The sequence below is a fragment of the Apteryx rowi genome, unplaced genomic scaffold, assembly GCF_003343035.1.
Source record: "Apteryx rowi isolate R43461 unplaced genomic scaffold, aptRow1 scaffold_44, whole genome shotgun sequence".
NCBI lineage: Eukaryota > Metazoa > Chordata > Aves > Apterygiformes > Apterygidae > Apteryx > Apteryx rowi.
The window spans coordinates 580,217-595,449 of NW_020450694.1; the positions used below are offsets into that span (position 1 = coordinate 580,217).

At 54.8% G+C, this 15,233-nt stretch overlaps 1 protein-coding gene across 2 annotated transcripts in view; it reads right to left on the reverse strand.

Annotated features, from left to right (window-relative positions):
- The window catches only part of PLCG1 (phospholipase C gamma 1), a 31,006-nt gene extending 16,100 nt beyond the window's left edge, over positions 1–14,906 (reverse strand). For both annotated transcript variants that reach the window (XM_026076842.1, XM_026076841.1), the window contains exons 1-11: positions 14,754–14,906; positions 13,523–13,616; positions 13,128–13,175; positions 6,931–7,015; positions 5,672–5,755; positions 5,054–5,076; positions 3,811–3,883; positions 2,656–2,757; positions 1,649–1,767; positions 693–778; positions 224–344 (exon numbers count right to left, since the gene is read on the reverse strand). In XM_026076842.1, the coding sequence (XP_025932627.1) occupies positions 224–344; positions 693–778; positions 1,649–1,767; positions 2,656–2,757; positions 3,811–3,883; positions 5,054–5,076; positions 5,672–5,755; positions 6,931–7,015; positions 13,128–13,175; positions 13,523–13,616; positions 14,754–14,787 (869 nt within the window). In that variant the 5' untranslated portion in view covers positions 14,788–14,906. The remainder of the gene's footprint in view (positions 1–223; positions 345–692; positions 779–1,648; positions 1,768–2,655; positions 2,758–3,810; positions 3,884–5,053; positions 5,077–5,671; positions 5,756–6,930; positions 7,016–13,127; positions 13,176–13,522; positions 13,617–14,753) is intronic.
- Between the last annotated feature and the right edge of the window lie 327 nt (positions 14,907–15,233).

The window sequence follows — 15,233 nt, forward strand, 5'->3', positions numbered from 1 at the left end:
CCCTAAAGCCTTCCCTCCCACAAGACTTTCTTCTGGGTGGACTCTCCCCCTTTAGCTGGAAGGCACAAAGGCATGCTTTCTTCCCCCTGAATCCCAGATACGTGTTTTTTTTGCCAGGTCTCTGGATAAAGGCAGGCTTCGCTCTGCTACAGCCTCAGCTCTACCCACGCTTTGCCTTTCTGACAGCTCTGCTAGGTGAAATTCAGGCCCCTGCTGTACTCACTCGGAAGTGACGAAGGCGTGCTCCTTGATAGTGACCAAGACGTCAGAGAACTTGATCTTGGTGGTTAAGGTGTGTCCATGGTAGATCACTGGCATCCCATCAGGACCGTCCCAGCAATCCACTGAAAGAAACCCACAGGGGGAAGCTTAGCCCAAAGGCCAAAGCACAGGCAGGACCCAGACACGAGACAGACCAAACCGAGCGCTGCTGGGAACTCCCATTGGATGGCAATAAAGGACAGAGGGGAAATCAAAATCTTTCTGGGGGAGCGGAAGCTCAGGTATGTACCAAACAGCCCCACAAAGCAAACAACCTCAGCTCTTTCAGCATGTCATGGTGATAATGCTGTCACCAGGACTTCATCCTTCAGCCCTGCCTTCCATGCAAAGAATTCATCCACCGCTGTAAACTGCCATAACGGTGGAGACAAAGCTGCTGGTACAGGAGCCAGCTCTGCCTCCGTACTCACGTTCGATACATCGGCATCCCATACGCAAGCAGCGGGCATATGCTTCCAGCGAGGACTCGCTCGAGAACTGATCTCCCGTCAGGTACCTTTCACATGAGAGAAGACATCAGGAGAAGAMAGACATGCACTACGGGTGTGGCTATCTCCTGGGGCACTACAGACCTGCCTCTGTGCTGTAAGGAAAGGTGAGAGCGACTCTCATGCAGTCCCTGTCGTCTTGCCTTGGTAAGGTTCAACTCTACCCCTACTCTAAGGGGCTTCAAGCACTACCTTACTGAGGCACAGTCTTGCTGCTGGCTCTGGAGATAAGCCTTAAAGAGTGATATCAGTATTGGTGCAACAAAGAGCCCCCTGTGCCAGCCAAAGGAAGAGTGAGCTACTCCCACAGTCCCAGAGCAGGGCTAGCCCAGCTCTTGCAGGCAGACTGCAGCTCCCCGCTTGTGCTCCAGCTCAGCTATCAGCTGGCTTGGGACATCAGACTCTTCGGCTTTTAAATTAGGACTAATGTGTCGCCACTGCACCTCGCAAACTGGGAGCAGAGACAGAGCACGCGTCTGCCTGCAAGGATCGCAAGTCCTACAAGATTCTTCTGTGCAGCTGAGGGGTATGTGGCCAACTTCAGCCTGACAGGGTTTTATCACATCCATTCCTAAAGGCTACGAAAGATGATATTGCTAATGGTAAGACACTGCCAGGGTGACAGCCTGGGACCTGAAAGCACAGTCCGGGCAGATGTGCATTGCTGACAAAGCAAAACACTGATGTTAAAACCATGGGGGGAGGACTGGGGTACCAAGAGGAAAGTCTCTGATGTACTGATCCCAAGTTGGGAAAAGTCTACTTGTCACATCACTGGGATCAGGCAAAGCAGTTATTGGGAGAATTTCATCCTGGCATAGCAGAACAGGATGCTGGGAACAGACGGGCAGGGAAAGAGACGTCTCCCTCGTCCTTACGTGTTGTGTGAGGAAGAGATCCAGTAATGAGAGAGGGCGTTGTTCATGTTCTCCAGACACACCATGTCCAGTTGTGAGTCCCAGACGCTGTTCTCTTTGGAGAACAGGAAGGTGAGAAACTGCTCAAGAGAAAAGACAGAAGAGTGTTAAGGACGAGGAGGATTTGAGTGYGGCGGGTTAGTTTTACACACACAGCTCGTCTTCAGTGTCAGCAGCTACTAAGAGGGCAGCTGTTTTACAAGCCCTGCACAGACTGTATCGTGCGGTGGGAGACTGACCACTGGCTTCACCACCGCCAGGCAGACAAGGGCCTGATTCAGTCCTGACTGGAGGCAACCGAGACTTGGGGCACAGCTACCTGACCCAGCGTGCTCGAGTGACCACAGCTTCAGGTGTTACCACCTATCTTCCAAGACGCACCAGGTATCTGTATACAGATCCTTACATTAGCCCAACTGGAGTCAAATAAATCACTCTGTATTTTATTTTGCAAATCAGGCACACCATCAGCTCACATGGCAGGCAATAGTTCATTAAGGCCATGCGGATATCTCTAGTCATTTTTATTCTTTAGTTTTCAAAAGTTCTGGGTACTAATTTTCTTGCTCTGAAGAGAGACAGGCTGCAAAGGGGCATTAAGCCAAATGTAACCTCTTTTTGTCTAGCAATTGCACTGCTTGTAATCATCCATTCCTCAAATGAACTGCCTGATGAGTGCTCCCAACTGCACACGTTCAGCACAAGAGAAGAGCCCAGAAACCGTTCCCTCCACCAACGGGAGGTCTACCTGCTCTTGTGCAACATGGTGACCACTAGACCATGAAGGTCATCCTGTATAGCACTGCTGCTCAGGGGAGATTGCAATCCTCTGACCACCATGACCACACAGTAAAGACACAGACAGCACAGACAGTACAGCTGGTCACACCACAGCACTCATTGCACCAGGGACGTCGCACCCCATTCCCCCCTGGTCCATGCACATGCTAGCGTTCAAGGTGTCTTACTTCATCCAGGGAGAAATATGGCTCGTCAATCTCTCTCAAAGGGTCTCTCAGAAAGCTGAACATGAATTCCTGCACCTGAAGGATATCTGTAGCCCAGAGCTCCTGCAAACCCACAAAGAGACATAAAAAAAAAAAGCAATTTCAGAAAGTGTTATTCAAAACCGCATGCGGCACATCCAGCTAGAAGCTTTAGCCATTAAGGAGGCAGTTCTTAATGTAAGGCCATCCCTGCCTGGGGATTCAACTATCAGCACAAGCACTGGCTAGCAAGCAACTGCAGAAACCCGACCCATTCTTAAGTGGTCTTCGTTTTCTCGGTTTCACCTCTTTTTCTCTCTCCTAGCGCTGCTGCACACATCTGCCACGCCAGCCCCCTCTGCAGCAGAAGCCAGCTCGGCTTCCTTTTGTTTATTCCTCGCCCGGCACGTCTTTCGTTAGGTCATCAAAATGGCTGCGTCTCGCCGCTGGTTAATTTTCTACTCGCTGCGGATGAGGCAGTTGGGAGGCAGCTGCGGGAGACGGGGCACCCGGCATGAAGCAGGAGGCGCTGGGCACCGCTCTCCCTGCGCACCCGGCCTTGCGCGGAGCGAGGCTGGCGGGTGACGGAGCCTGGCCGGAGGCTGCGGAAAGGGTGCGCACCGCCTGCACACGCGCTGTTTGTGCCCGCAAGCGTGTGCGAATGTGTGCGCTGGGCTTTCTGAAAGCCAGGGAAAGGTTCCTTCTAAAAGGGAAGTTCAGCAACCAAATCAGTCGGCTGCTTCTTAGGTCTGCTGAGGTCTCCTGGGCAGACGCTCCTGCCAGGGAGATGGGACAGGCCAGGGACTTTGGCTCCTGCAGCCCTTCAGTATCAGCCACAATCTCAGGGTTTCAGTAAACCTCTGCTCCCCAGTTCTTCCCTCCTGGAGCCTCTGCCTTGCTCAGGCCTTGCAGGGATCTTCTGCTCTCCAACTCCTCTCCGACAAGGGCGCCTGGCTGAGGCCACGCTTATCAGTGCTCTCCTTTACCCATTTCTGGCCCAGGCAAGGTGCTCTCCAGTGGTGGCCCTGGGCCAGGTAAAGCTCCCCATGGCCTGATCATTCCAGCTGCAGGTCAAAGCCACCCGCCGAGCGCAGGATCCCTGTGGATATGACGGCCTGCCCCGGCCCCACAGCTCACCATCTGGCACTCCAGCAAGAACTTCTGGAAGTCCAGCAGCGACACCCTGAAGTGTTCAGACCTTTCTCCACCCCTGAGAGCAGAGAGAGAAGCTTCAAGCAGTGTCACAACACGTCACTAAGAACAGCCGCCGGGACCACAGGAGCGGCCACCGGCAAACAGCATGGCACGTGCAGGTGACGCACACCATCTCCCCCCGCAGGCAACACCGCGAGAATGGACGGGGATGCACACAGAGTGCCACAAAGGCGGGATGGCAAACGCCCAGCAGCTGAGCTTACGTGTCCACATCCCAGAGAGAGGGGCACCTCCAGCAGTCCAGGAGTCACACCACCAAGGGTAGGACAGCATGAAACTCCAGTGGAGAGCAGCAAAAATAATCAGGAAGCCAGAGGGACTGAGTTGTACAAAAGGGAAAAGAACTAAATAGGTGCGAGGCAGTCAAGGGGTGGCTGCGGACAGGACAGACCTACGGATATTCAGAGCACACGGACTCAAGGAGCTGCTGGGAATGAAGGAAGGACTTTTTGCTGCTGATTATCTCAAAAGACTACTTGTCCCTGGGAGTACCTGGCCGCAGTGGACAGCCAAGGGCCAGGCTGGGGACTAACAGGAGAAAAAAAATGGACTGAGCAGTGCTGACTGCCTTGGGCACAAGGATGAACCAGATGGTCCTTTCCAACTCTCTTTTCTATGATTACATGAAAAAAAAGAGAGGGAACCATGGGAAATTACCTGGACAATTTAATAAGTCTTTCGCTCTTTAGCTTCCAGGTCTAAACTGAGGCTCTTTTTATCACAGCCGAGATGCGCAGGGGTCAGGGACGGGCACAGACGGCAGTGGCACCGCAGGCACAACCCGGAGCGGGGCCAGCGGCGAGTCACTGCTGCTGCCCTGCGCGGTCCCTGGCGTAGCGGCCAACTAGCACCAGTTACGAAGTAACTTTGGGGAAGCAGCTCAATGTCTGATTTATTTCACATAAAACAACTGACAGTTTTTTGGATGCAGCTGACCTGAGCTAGGTCTCAGTCAAATGCCTGGGAGAAAGGGAGTCCCTTACTGACCCGACCTGAAGTGCCTACAATGCAAATGCTGCTTCAGGAAATGCAAAACCACAAGCAGCGCTGTGACAAGCAAGAGGCATGCAGCATGCCAGACAGGCTGCTGCAGACACCGCAACATGCTAGGGAGCGAAAGGAAACAGCTCTGCCCCTTCCCCAGCGAACAGAGAGAATTAACCACCTTTCTAGGAATGGGACGTCCATCTGCAAAAGAAAAAGCACAAGCGTCAAGTTTGCATCAGTGTCGCCAATGTACTGTATGTGAAAGCACAACTTGATCAAGAAGGTGACGGGGTAGTAGAACAGCTCTTTCTACGGCCCTGATCTCCTAGACCCTTTCAGCTCGCTGCAGGCAGATCTCTCCCCCTGGACACCGGGCCTTGGTGCTGTATGAAGGCAATCACGGCCAGCTCCCACCTCCCCTGGAGCAGCCGTAGGCGTCTGGCCCTCCCTCCTCTCTGCCCTGCTCCTTGCGCCACCGTTCACAGCGGTGTCAGGCGCGGACCCGGGGGACGRACGCTGGGTTGCGAGGTGCTCCAGCCTGGCTCCGACGCGAGCTGGGACGGCAGGGCTCTGCCCTGCTTTGCTAACCTTACAGCTGCTGCTCACGCAGCCCTCGAAGCACTGTGCTAATCAGGCTACAGCAAAAACGTATCTACCCCCTGCCTTCCCTGGCCCAGAGGTAGGAAACAAGCTATTAGTTGAGGGCGGCAGCGTAAAAAAGGCAATTAATAGAAAATGCTCAGTAATGAACACAGCTCTCCTTCCCCACCCCTGCCCTGGAGAATTCAGCTCTTACCATTTTTTGGGCGCTGAACATCAGGCTGCGGTACAGCTGTGCAAACTGCCCGTATGTTATATCCCCGTTCCTCTGCTCCACATCCTACGGCCAAGAAGAGCAGAGGTTTTACAGGGTCCACAGGCAGCTCTGCAGGAGACCTGCAGAGCTCGTGGCTGCGGAGTCCCACCTGCCCTCCGGATCGCCCATGGCAGGACTGGAGATGCTCCCGCAGAGGGGGAAAAGGAGAGAAAGCCCAAACCTTGGCCTGGCTTTGCCTCCACCTTCATACCTCTCTGCTGGGAACAAGGGGACCACAGCAGTGCCCCGGGACACAAGCACATCCTAAACCCGTGCTACCAGCATTCCCCAAGCTCACCCACATAGAGGCATCACCGTGCTGGTCATAAGAGCATTGCAGCTTACACGAATAGTTACGAAAGGATCATTTTATTTTTCATTTGCAGCGAATATTTGAAGCGCCTGCAGTCTGCAACACATGAAGCATATGCTCTCCTTGGTATGTAATGACCTTTGGCCCTGGAGTTTATTGCTGGTGGAAGTGACTGACAGAGATGACCCTGGCGCCTGAGGCCAGAAATGTTGACTTTGCAACGCATACACCCTGCGTTAGATACACACAAAACTACCCACCTGCGAGTGGGGCTGTAAAACGCCTGTTGGTACAGGAGCCCCTGCCCTCAGCCCTGCTAAGAGACCCCGGCAGGATCCGACTCGCATGCACTTCCCTGCCCCTTTGCCCCTCGTACGGGACAGGGGTCCCTGGCAAGGCTGGCGGGAGCAGCGGGATCTTCCTCAGGAAAACCGAACCCCAGGCGAGCAGAGACGTTTGCAGCAGTGTGCGAAGAGCAAGGCCCGCCGGTAACTCGGGGAGGGTCGGAAGCGGCAGAGTTTCTCAGCTCTGCTCCCCACTCCTCCTTCAACCTCGTGCGGACGTTGCTCAGTCGCTCCCACCTCTGCCCCTTACCGTCCTCAAGGCTCCGCTGGGGGCCCGGGCGCCCGGCGGGCAGGAGCGGGGGAGGCGGGCGCGGGAGCAAGGGGTGCCGGCCGCAGGCGGGCCGGGGTGCGGCGCCCAGTGGGAGCTGGCACCTCTTCGGAGACGGCGGTGGGGGGGGGCCCTCCCCGGAGAGGCTGGGAGCCTCCGCAGCGCGCAGGCGCGCCGTGGGAGTTCAGGCACCGCGAGCTTCTGCTTCAACGCAGGCGGCAGGCTGCTGAGGGCCCCGGCGCAAATGAGGAGAGGGAAGGGGCTGCAGACTCACCGTCAGTCTCTCCCGCAGGAACCTCATGTTGGGGACCCGGTAGTTGACCTGAGACAGCATGCTCTTCAGGTCCTTGGCAGAAATCCTGGCTCGGCAGGGGAAAGAGGGCAAACGTTCAGGAGCTGTGGGACTGAAAGGTCTCCCCCGGCGCGTGGGCACTGCGTGCGAAGAGCAGCCATGCCCCAAGCGGCATCGGCGGTGAAACACGAGGACGGACGCGCATCCCCRGAAGGACACAGTCGCTGCGACCCAGGGCAAAACAGAACATTTCCCGCTTAGATACATGTTGTACCCATGTCCTGCGTGGGGAGCAGAGCTGGGAGCACCAGCTTTTTTAAGGTATTTGGGCCCCAGCGTGGAAGCTGGGTGACTGAATCCTTTCCAAAACCCATTTTCTGACATGGGGAGGGAGCTGGAAGTGGGCAGACTTTGCAAGCAGTTTGGGCCAGGCTAATTTTATCCTAAAGAGATAAAAAAAAAAACCCTGTTTTCAGCATCTCCAGCCACAGACACAGCCTGGCCACGTCTTGTCCAGCTGCACTCRGTGGGAGGAAGTACGGGGATGCCTCCTGACCGTAGGCTTTAAACAGCTGAGACGTCTGCATGCAATAACCTCCTGGCAACCCCCACCTTAAAAACTAGGCCTCCGAGTCCGCCCCAGCAATCACAGATGCTGCTTTTGCCCCCGCCCCGATGGGAGTCCAGGACTCTGCAGGCTGCCGCCCCCTCCTGCAGAGGACACGGGGGGTCTGACACCAGGACCCTCACAGCCCTGGGCCCAAATAAGCACACCACGGATGACGCGGTGCGCATCAGTTTTAACTGAGGAGGAGGAGGAGGGATGCAGGGAACCCCAAAGAGAGAGAGAAACCGGTGCCAGGCACTGCGGAGATGAGGCCCCCCGGCAGCGGCTGGCACAGAGCACCGTTGTACCGCCAAGCCGCGCCGTCCGCGCAGGGGAACGGGATGCCGTCACGTTCACACCACCGCGCCGCAGCACGGCGAGGGCTCCCGTGTCAGGAGCCCGGAAGAGGAGTCTGGCTCTGGCTCCCGTGCCGCCTCCTGTGCCGGCACCCAGCCACTTTGGGACCATTCAGGCAACTTGCTTCTACTCACCAACGGGACCAAAAAAAAAAAAGGGTTGGCACATGGTCCCAGCCTCTCCTGCCTCTCTGCATGGTTACGTGAGCTACAAAGCCAGCAACAGTCTCAGCATGAGCAACAGCTCAAGTATTTTCCTCCCCAGCAGAAAGAGTCGCCCCTTGCAGCTCAGGCAAAGCTTTTCGGGAAGGAGAGCCTGCCTTGCACCTCCTCCAACGGATGAACCACTGTTTTGCACAGCTATTTGCAGGCTGCTGGGCGGTCCGGAGAGCGGGCAGGTCCGAGCAAGAGCATGCGGCTGCCGGGGCCCTGGGTGACAGGGAAAGCGAGTGACACGGGGGAACGAGACAGGATTGCAAAGCAGGGAGGAGAAGGTGGCTTATGGGACATGCCCTCACATGTCAAGGACCGTAGCGTGCAACAGCTCTTGTGGGATCCCTGACGGACGCCCAGGGCCCCCAAAAGACCAGCTGGGACAACTATCTCAGTGCTTCTACCCACTTCTTCAGCTCCTGTCTCTGCCCTGGCCTACAGGGTTTTCTTCCCAGAGAGGCCATGGTCTGGAGAAGGAAGGAAACGGGGCTGGGGGAGAAGTGCCCGGGGTGTGGGAACCCCACGGCATTGCAGCATAACCCCAACAGGAGGAGACGGGGGCAGAGCACCACCATGCCAGCTCACACCACGTGGGCTAGACATGCGCCAGGGAAAATGCAACGGGCACCAAATTCGGTGCCCCACCTGGACCAGCCGGGCAGCTCGCACTCACGGGGAGAGACCTCGGCGGTGACCGCAGCGGCTGCAGCCAGCCCTTCTCCTCCCGGCTCCGCACACTCTGCTAGGTGCGGATCATGCGAGGGAACCCCTGGAGCCAGCGCAGAGCACTGCACAACTCACTCCAGTTTCACCGGGCTGTTTCACAGCCCAAGGAAGGACTGAGCTCTGCGGATGTACGAGGCTTGGACATTAACAGGAACAGAAACGAGCACGGTGCAGGAGCCGTGCTTCAGGAGCAGCATGTCACAAGCCAGGCAGGCTGGRATCAGCCCTGCGGTCCCAGGGGACTCGGCTGGTGACACAAGAACGGCAGAGACGGCATCTCCCACGCCGAGCCGGGGCGGCGGCAGCTCCCAGGCCACGTTCTGCTGCAGCTTCACAACGGCCTCGAACCATGACCCTGCTGTCACGTTCTCACAGGGGCCGGTAAGCGCTGGGAAAGAGGTCTGCAGCCCGAGGGAGGTGTTGTGCCACGCGCTGCTGGTCGACGTGACGGCACTAAGAAGTGGAAAACAGCAATCCCTCCAAAAGCTATGGTCAGCATTTCCCTCTCTGCTTCTGGTAGGAGGGCAGGGTACGGAACAATTTTATTTACTGTGTTATTAATAATATTAAAGTGCTCAAGACCTTGGCTAAACAGCTTGCTACTATTTTAAGACGAGAAAGTAAAAAAATAAACTAACCCCTTCTACGGAAGGTTTTTTTTTTTTTTTTTTTTTTTTTTTTAAAAGGTCTCATGGCAAACAGGCCGAAGGACAGATCCAGCCATCTCGGAGGGGATGGAAACGTTCCCCACATCCCGTCCCCCCCCCCCCGCTGTACTTCTGCTCCCGGGCACGGGCAGCTTTCCGAGCCCGAGGTGAAACACTTTCCTCTGGAGCAGTTTGGAAAAGAATAGCATCCTGTTATCCTCCTTCCACCTAACTTCCCTTGAAAAAACAAACACCCGGAGGCCTAGCAGCCAGGGAAAACAGCCCACACCTGTGTGTGTGCCGGTGCGGTAGGCGCGCGGCGCCCGCCAACGCCAGCGACGAGCCCCACCGAAGCACGGGGCTCGGCCGGACTTGGACCCCGCACAGGGCAGGAATGGGGAATAGCGCCTGCCGCTTCCAAAAACCTGCTATTCTGGCAAGCACCAAGGTTGCTGATGATTTGTAAGAGAAGCGTTTTTTTTGTTTTTTTTTTAAATCACAACTCACTATTCCCTTTTCAAATCCATTTCCAGGCTCCAAAGCAAAAGCAAAAAGCCCCAGTGACACCGAAGTGAATGCTGAAACGCCTCGTAAGGGCGAAGATTTCATCCAAGAGCCCTTAACTTCTGCCCCTGTTTCACAGGAAACACACGGTTGCTTGTAAAACAGAGAGACCTAAAATCTTTCCGTGTTCCCTCTCTATGCTGTGGCATTTATATTTTGCACTTTTTGCACTTTGGGCTGGAACAGCAGTTCTGTCAGTTAAATGGTTTGCATTTAATCCTCTCCCCTTGACTGGCAGCTAGGGAATACACTGTATTTTGCTGCCTTAACTCCAAATGCTAATAGAAAGGTGATATAAAAATAAGAAAACAACAGGAGAAACACACCAGGCTGGCTGTCAGCTCTGCTGAACCTACCTCAGGCAGACGAGTCTGCACATTCRGTCTCTTTTGCCCTGCCATAAAGGCATTTCAGTAGCTTTACTCTCTAACCGGATGAGAAAAAATAAGGACCAACTTTTCCCCCTTCTCTCGCAGTCACGCTCCAAACCCTCACGCAGCCATTCCCGCACCCGCCTCAGCCTCCTCCACTGCCGAACACGCAGAAATCCGATTTTTGGACACAGGGGGTCCGTGACGCATGAACCGGCGTTCCCATCCGGAGCGATGGGACAGGTCACCTCCTACAGACCGAGCCGGATCCGCCCGCGGGGAACGCGGGCTCTGCCTAAAGGAGCCAACGAGCTGCGCTCCTGCTCGCTTCCCCCTCGCGCCCGGCTGTCGAAGGCAACCAGCGCCGAGCGTTACGACGCAGGAAAACCCAGCCTTGATTCGAAAGGCGTCTGGCATATGCGGAGCAGCTGCAACACATTAAAGGCCCCACTCTCGCTCCCTTCCTACCTCGGCGAGGACTAACCCCTCCTCCGCAAAACCCCAATGCACCAAGGCCCGCTCTCACCACGCCGCGGCGCAAATCACTGCGCGGGCGAACCTGGGAGGGACTGGGTGGGTCACGGCGTCCGATTTCTGGCACTCGGAGGCAGCTCTGGAGTGGACATAAAGCCCATGTTCATTCAAGCCTTGATCACAGCCACCCACATGCCTCTACAGGCAACGGGAAGGAGAGGGGCCCCTCCAAAACACTCCCTCTCCACCGACAAGGGAAATCGGATCCTAATTTTGGCCACGTCAGTTCTTTGCTTACAGCTAAGCAGGACAGATGGGGCCTTCGTCTAGAGAGGTCTGCACAGCCTCTGCACATCATCACACACCACCTAACACCTCCAGACACCTCTCCGGTAAATTTAAACTCAAGCTCCCCTGGGAAGAGAGCAGGAGAGATGAGGCCCCAGCAGTTCCCAAGGGGAAATCCCAACGAGGATTCCCAAGGGCATTTCTTAGGTGAAAATGCCCAATGCACAGAGATTTCCACAATGCAAAACACTTCCTCTCCCACTCTGCTCTGCTCCGAGTTTTGGGCAGGTTTAATTTAACCCCAGGCTGCCCCACAGCAGGCTTTTCTGTCTGTCCTGGCTGGCACAGGGCAGCACGCAAAGTCTGGAAGGGAGGCAGAAACACGGCAATACGAAGCAAAGCAGGACGAGAGGACCGGCTCTCTTCACCGCTCCCGGCTGACTACCGAGCTGTTACTTTGGCCAGCTTATCCGCAGGACAGACCTGTCTGACCGCGGTGCAAACTTGCCCATGGTTCCCCCAGCCACGAGCCCCCGCCGCGGAGAGCCAGGTTCACGAGCGCAGCTACGAAAAGGTTCTGGGCAGGAGCTTCCTGCAAGGACCTGGAGCACTCCAGGGCTCAGGGCGAAACGTGGAAATCGTTAGCACTGCTAGATTAATACCAGGGAAGAGGCAAAATGGAAGCTCCTTTGGAATACAGYGATCCGCCAGGTGCTCCGTTGCCAGGGCAGTAAGCCCAGCCTAGGCAAATAAAGGGAGCAGATGGAGCCCAGGTGCTCCAGCGTCACCGGAGGGCATGTGCTGCTGTATCCGCGACGTCTCCAGCTCTTCCCTCTGCTCTCCCCTCTCCCGAGCGGGCCTGCCCTCTCGGGGGAGCTGAGAAGCATGGAAATCAATACCAAAAGGTTAACACGCTCGGTTAACATCACAGGGGAAAATCGTGTCCCAGTGACAAAAGGAGGCAAACAACAGCACCTTGAGAGCAGAAGACTGCCCGCCACCACGTGCCGTAGGCAAAGCAGACTGCAGGCGCAGGGGGAGCGCAAGCAGGGAGCTGAAAGTCAGCTCCACAACAGGGCCTATGTCCCCTTCCCCGATCTCCCCCTGGATTGACCTGATTCTCCTCGTGATGGGTCCAAGCATGACATTTCATCTACTAGGATATCACTAGATATTCACCCAAGAACCCCATGGGCAGTGGCCCTGCTGCAACCCACCAACCTAGAAATCAAGCAGTGCAAAGATCCACAGCTTCACAGACCTCAGAGGAGGAGAATAAAGCAAACGGGGTGGCATGGGGTGGCGAGTAACAGGCACAATCCAGTTTAGCCGCAAACCGGGTGGCCAGAGCTGTCTGTTGGCTCTTTCATATTTGTTTCCTTTGGTGATGCCAGTTGGGGCGTGAAGGTGCTTCAAAGCTACTGGGTCTCAAGGTGTTACTGGGTCCAAACAGCAGAGAAACAGGTCAGGGAAACAATGATGATGATTGTTTTGATGTTTTAATTCAGTGAAAACCAGCCAGGAAAGGATTCGGTTAAGGTTTCTTGGAAATGAAAACTAAAAATATAAAAAACTCAAAAGAAGCCTCTGCTTTGGATTTTTAAGTCAAAGGGAAACCTTTCTAGCTCAAACCCTCACCTGGAAGCAGTACAAACCAGGGGACTTATTCAGCACCTGAGTCCAGGTAGGCAAGTCTCSCCATGACTCTCCGTACCCGGGACAAGGGCAGGACAGCTCTGCGCACGCGACAGTCGTAGCTGGAAGACTCTGCAGCTCAGTACAGTCAGAATGGGCCACAAATATGTTATGCTGGGGGGAGGGGGCGCTTTTAAAGGTGTTTCTAGGCCCTCTTAAATATTGAGGCTTTGGCACCAGGTAAAACGGGCCTTGCTKCTTTAAGTCTGTGCAAGTGAGAGTTTCTCTCTCTTTTTACCTGTCTTCCCGGTTACGATCCAGCGAGTAGAACTGCTTCCGGAGCCATCTAAAAGGAAAGGCACAAACACRCACACACTTAGCCTTAACTTCTCAACAACAGGTCCATTCTGCTCACTGTTACGGCCAGAAGACGCTTGATGTCTCACCACCTGCTCACACAGCCCCCTTCCCACCAGAAAACCTGGCTCCGTTCCCCTTCCAGGGCAGCCTGCCGTATTTTCACGCAGACAACCTGCACCCCAGCGAAACTATCTCTGCCTGAGAGTGAGTGGAGGCTCACTGGGATAAAAATCCAAGCCCAGAACAAGGGCAGAAGGACCCTGCTGAGAAGCTGCCTGCTCGGTTCCCTTAGCCTGGGCCTCTCACTCCCCCGCACACGGACAAGTTTCTCACCTTTCAATCTGCAGCGGGGTGGCAGCCTTTAAAGTGTCTGCCACCAGCCAGTTCAGCCCTTTGATCCACATGTTGACCTCGTCCTCGGAGGTGGCTGTGGAAAGAAGAAAGAGGAGAAATGAGAGGAAGGGACATAGACGTTCACTATCCCAAACCTCTTGAGGCTACCCCCAATGCCGGGGATCCGTTCCCCCATCCCACGGGAGGGAGCTGCTGTCAGACGGGAACTCTCCTTGCAGAGTTTCTCCAGTCGGCTCCTCTCCCTGCTGAGCTTCTGCAGATGTCCCCCAGGACGCACACAGCTGGCTGGACGCCATCCCCTCCACATTTCACACTTTGCACCATTCAGCTCCTGAGCACTAGGGTGTTATCCTTGTCCCCAAGGAGTAATGCTCAGGCTGCCCTGGGTGACAGGTCAGGAACTCCTTGGGAATGTGTGCCAACTCCCCCTTAATCTCTCCGTTACCAGCTGCATCCTTTCCAAAGGCAGAAGTGCTATCGCTATCCSTGTGTGCTGCAGCAAGCATTAGGCAGATTTGCCATGGACATTCAGTGTGACTGCCTCCATCAGGGTTTGTTTAAACARGACACAAGATTGAGCACTGTTAGTGGAACAAGTTATTATCCATCAGCTGAACTACAGCAAGTGATTATGAACCAGTCTTCCACCCATCCCAGACAGGAGGTAACTCAACAGCACAGACCTCTGCTCATCAACAGCAGAAGGCAAGACTGGCTGCTCCCAGTCCAGCCTAAGTCAACCAACAAGATGTTCAGGAAAATTGAAACAACACATCAGAGTTACTGCAACTTTGAGAGTTACCATTTGTCACCAGCAGTAACTGGCAGTGTTTTCTTGCTCAGAATTGCAAAGTAGAAACAAGTGGGCTTTTATCACTTCATGTGCACAGCTGGTTACCACAACTCAGCTGATGAACGCTATCATGCCGAGCTGAGATGACACAATTTATTTCAAGCACACATTTGAACTAGAGGGTTTTGAGCTTTTGGTTTTACCAGGTGAGTTAACTGGCTTAACTAGATCAGCATGAGCATCAGTGAAACAGTGTCACTTCTTCCAAAGACAACCCTTGAGCATGCTGAAAACATCTGCCCAGGGATATGCTTCCCTCACTCCTGGAAGGATGCAAGCGAAGTTCGGGTACTGTGGTGACGATGGCCTGTTCTGCCCTCGCTGGCACAGCCCCGGGGCCGTGAGCAAGTGCTTTACCTTGCAAGCTGAGGGTCTTCAGCCTGAATTCCATGCCATAGAGGACAACGAAACAGTGCGACTGGTCTGGTCGGAAACATGGATCCTCCTGGTACCGGTCAAAGTCACGTGAATTCTTTCCTGGACGAATCTCTTTGATTTCACGAATATCCACTAAGAGATAAAGGGAGAAGGAAAGGAGAGTTAGTGAATGGCCTGAAACTCCTGTGAAGATGAAAGTCTTAAGTTCCTAAAYGCACAGAAGAAGGTGAGACAAGGTGAAAGGAGGGGACTTGGAGAGYAAGCAGAGGACAGCCTTGCAGTGCAGACACTAGCTGGGGATGTGCGAGAGTGGAGTAGATCCCCTTGTTCTGCCACAGACTGTTCATATGCAAATGTTGTGCAAAACATTTGGCTGCTCTGTGGCCTGCCTGCAAATAGGGATAATATCCCTGTCTGAGCTCAGGGGAAGGTCTGCAAAGGATCTAAACAGGGCCTGAA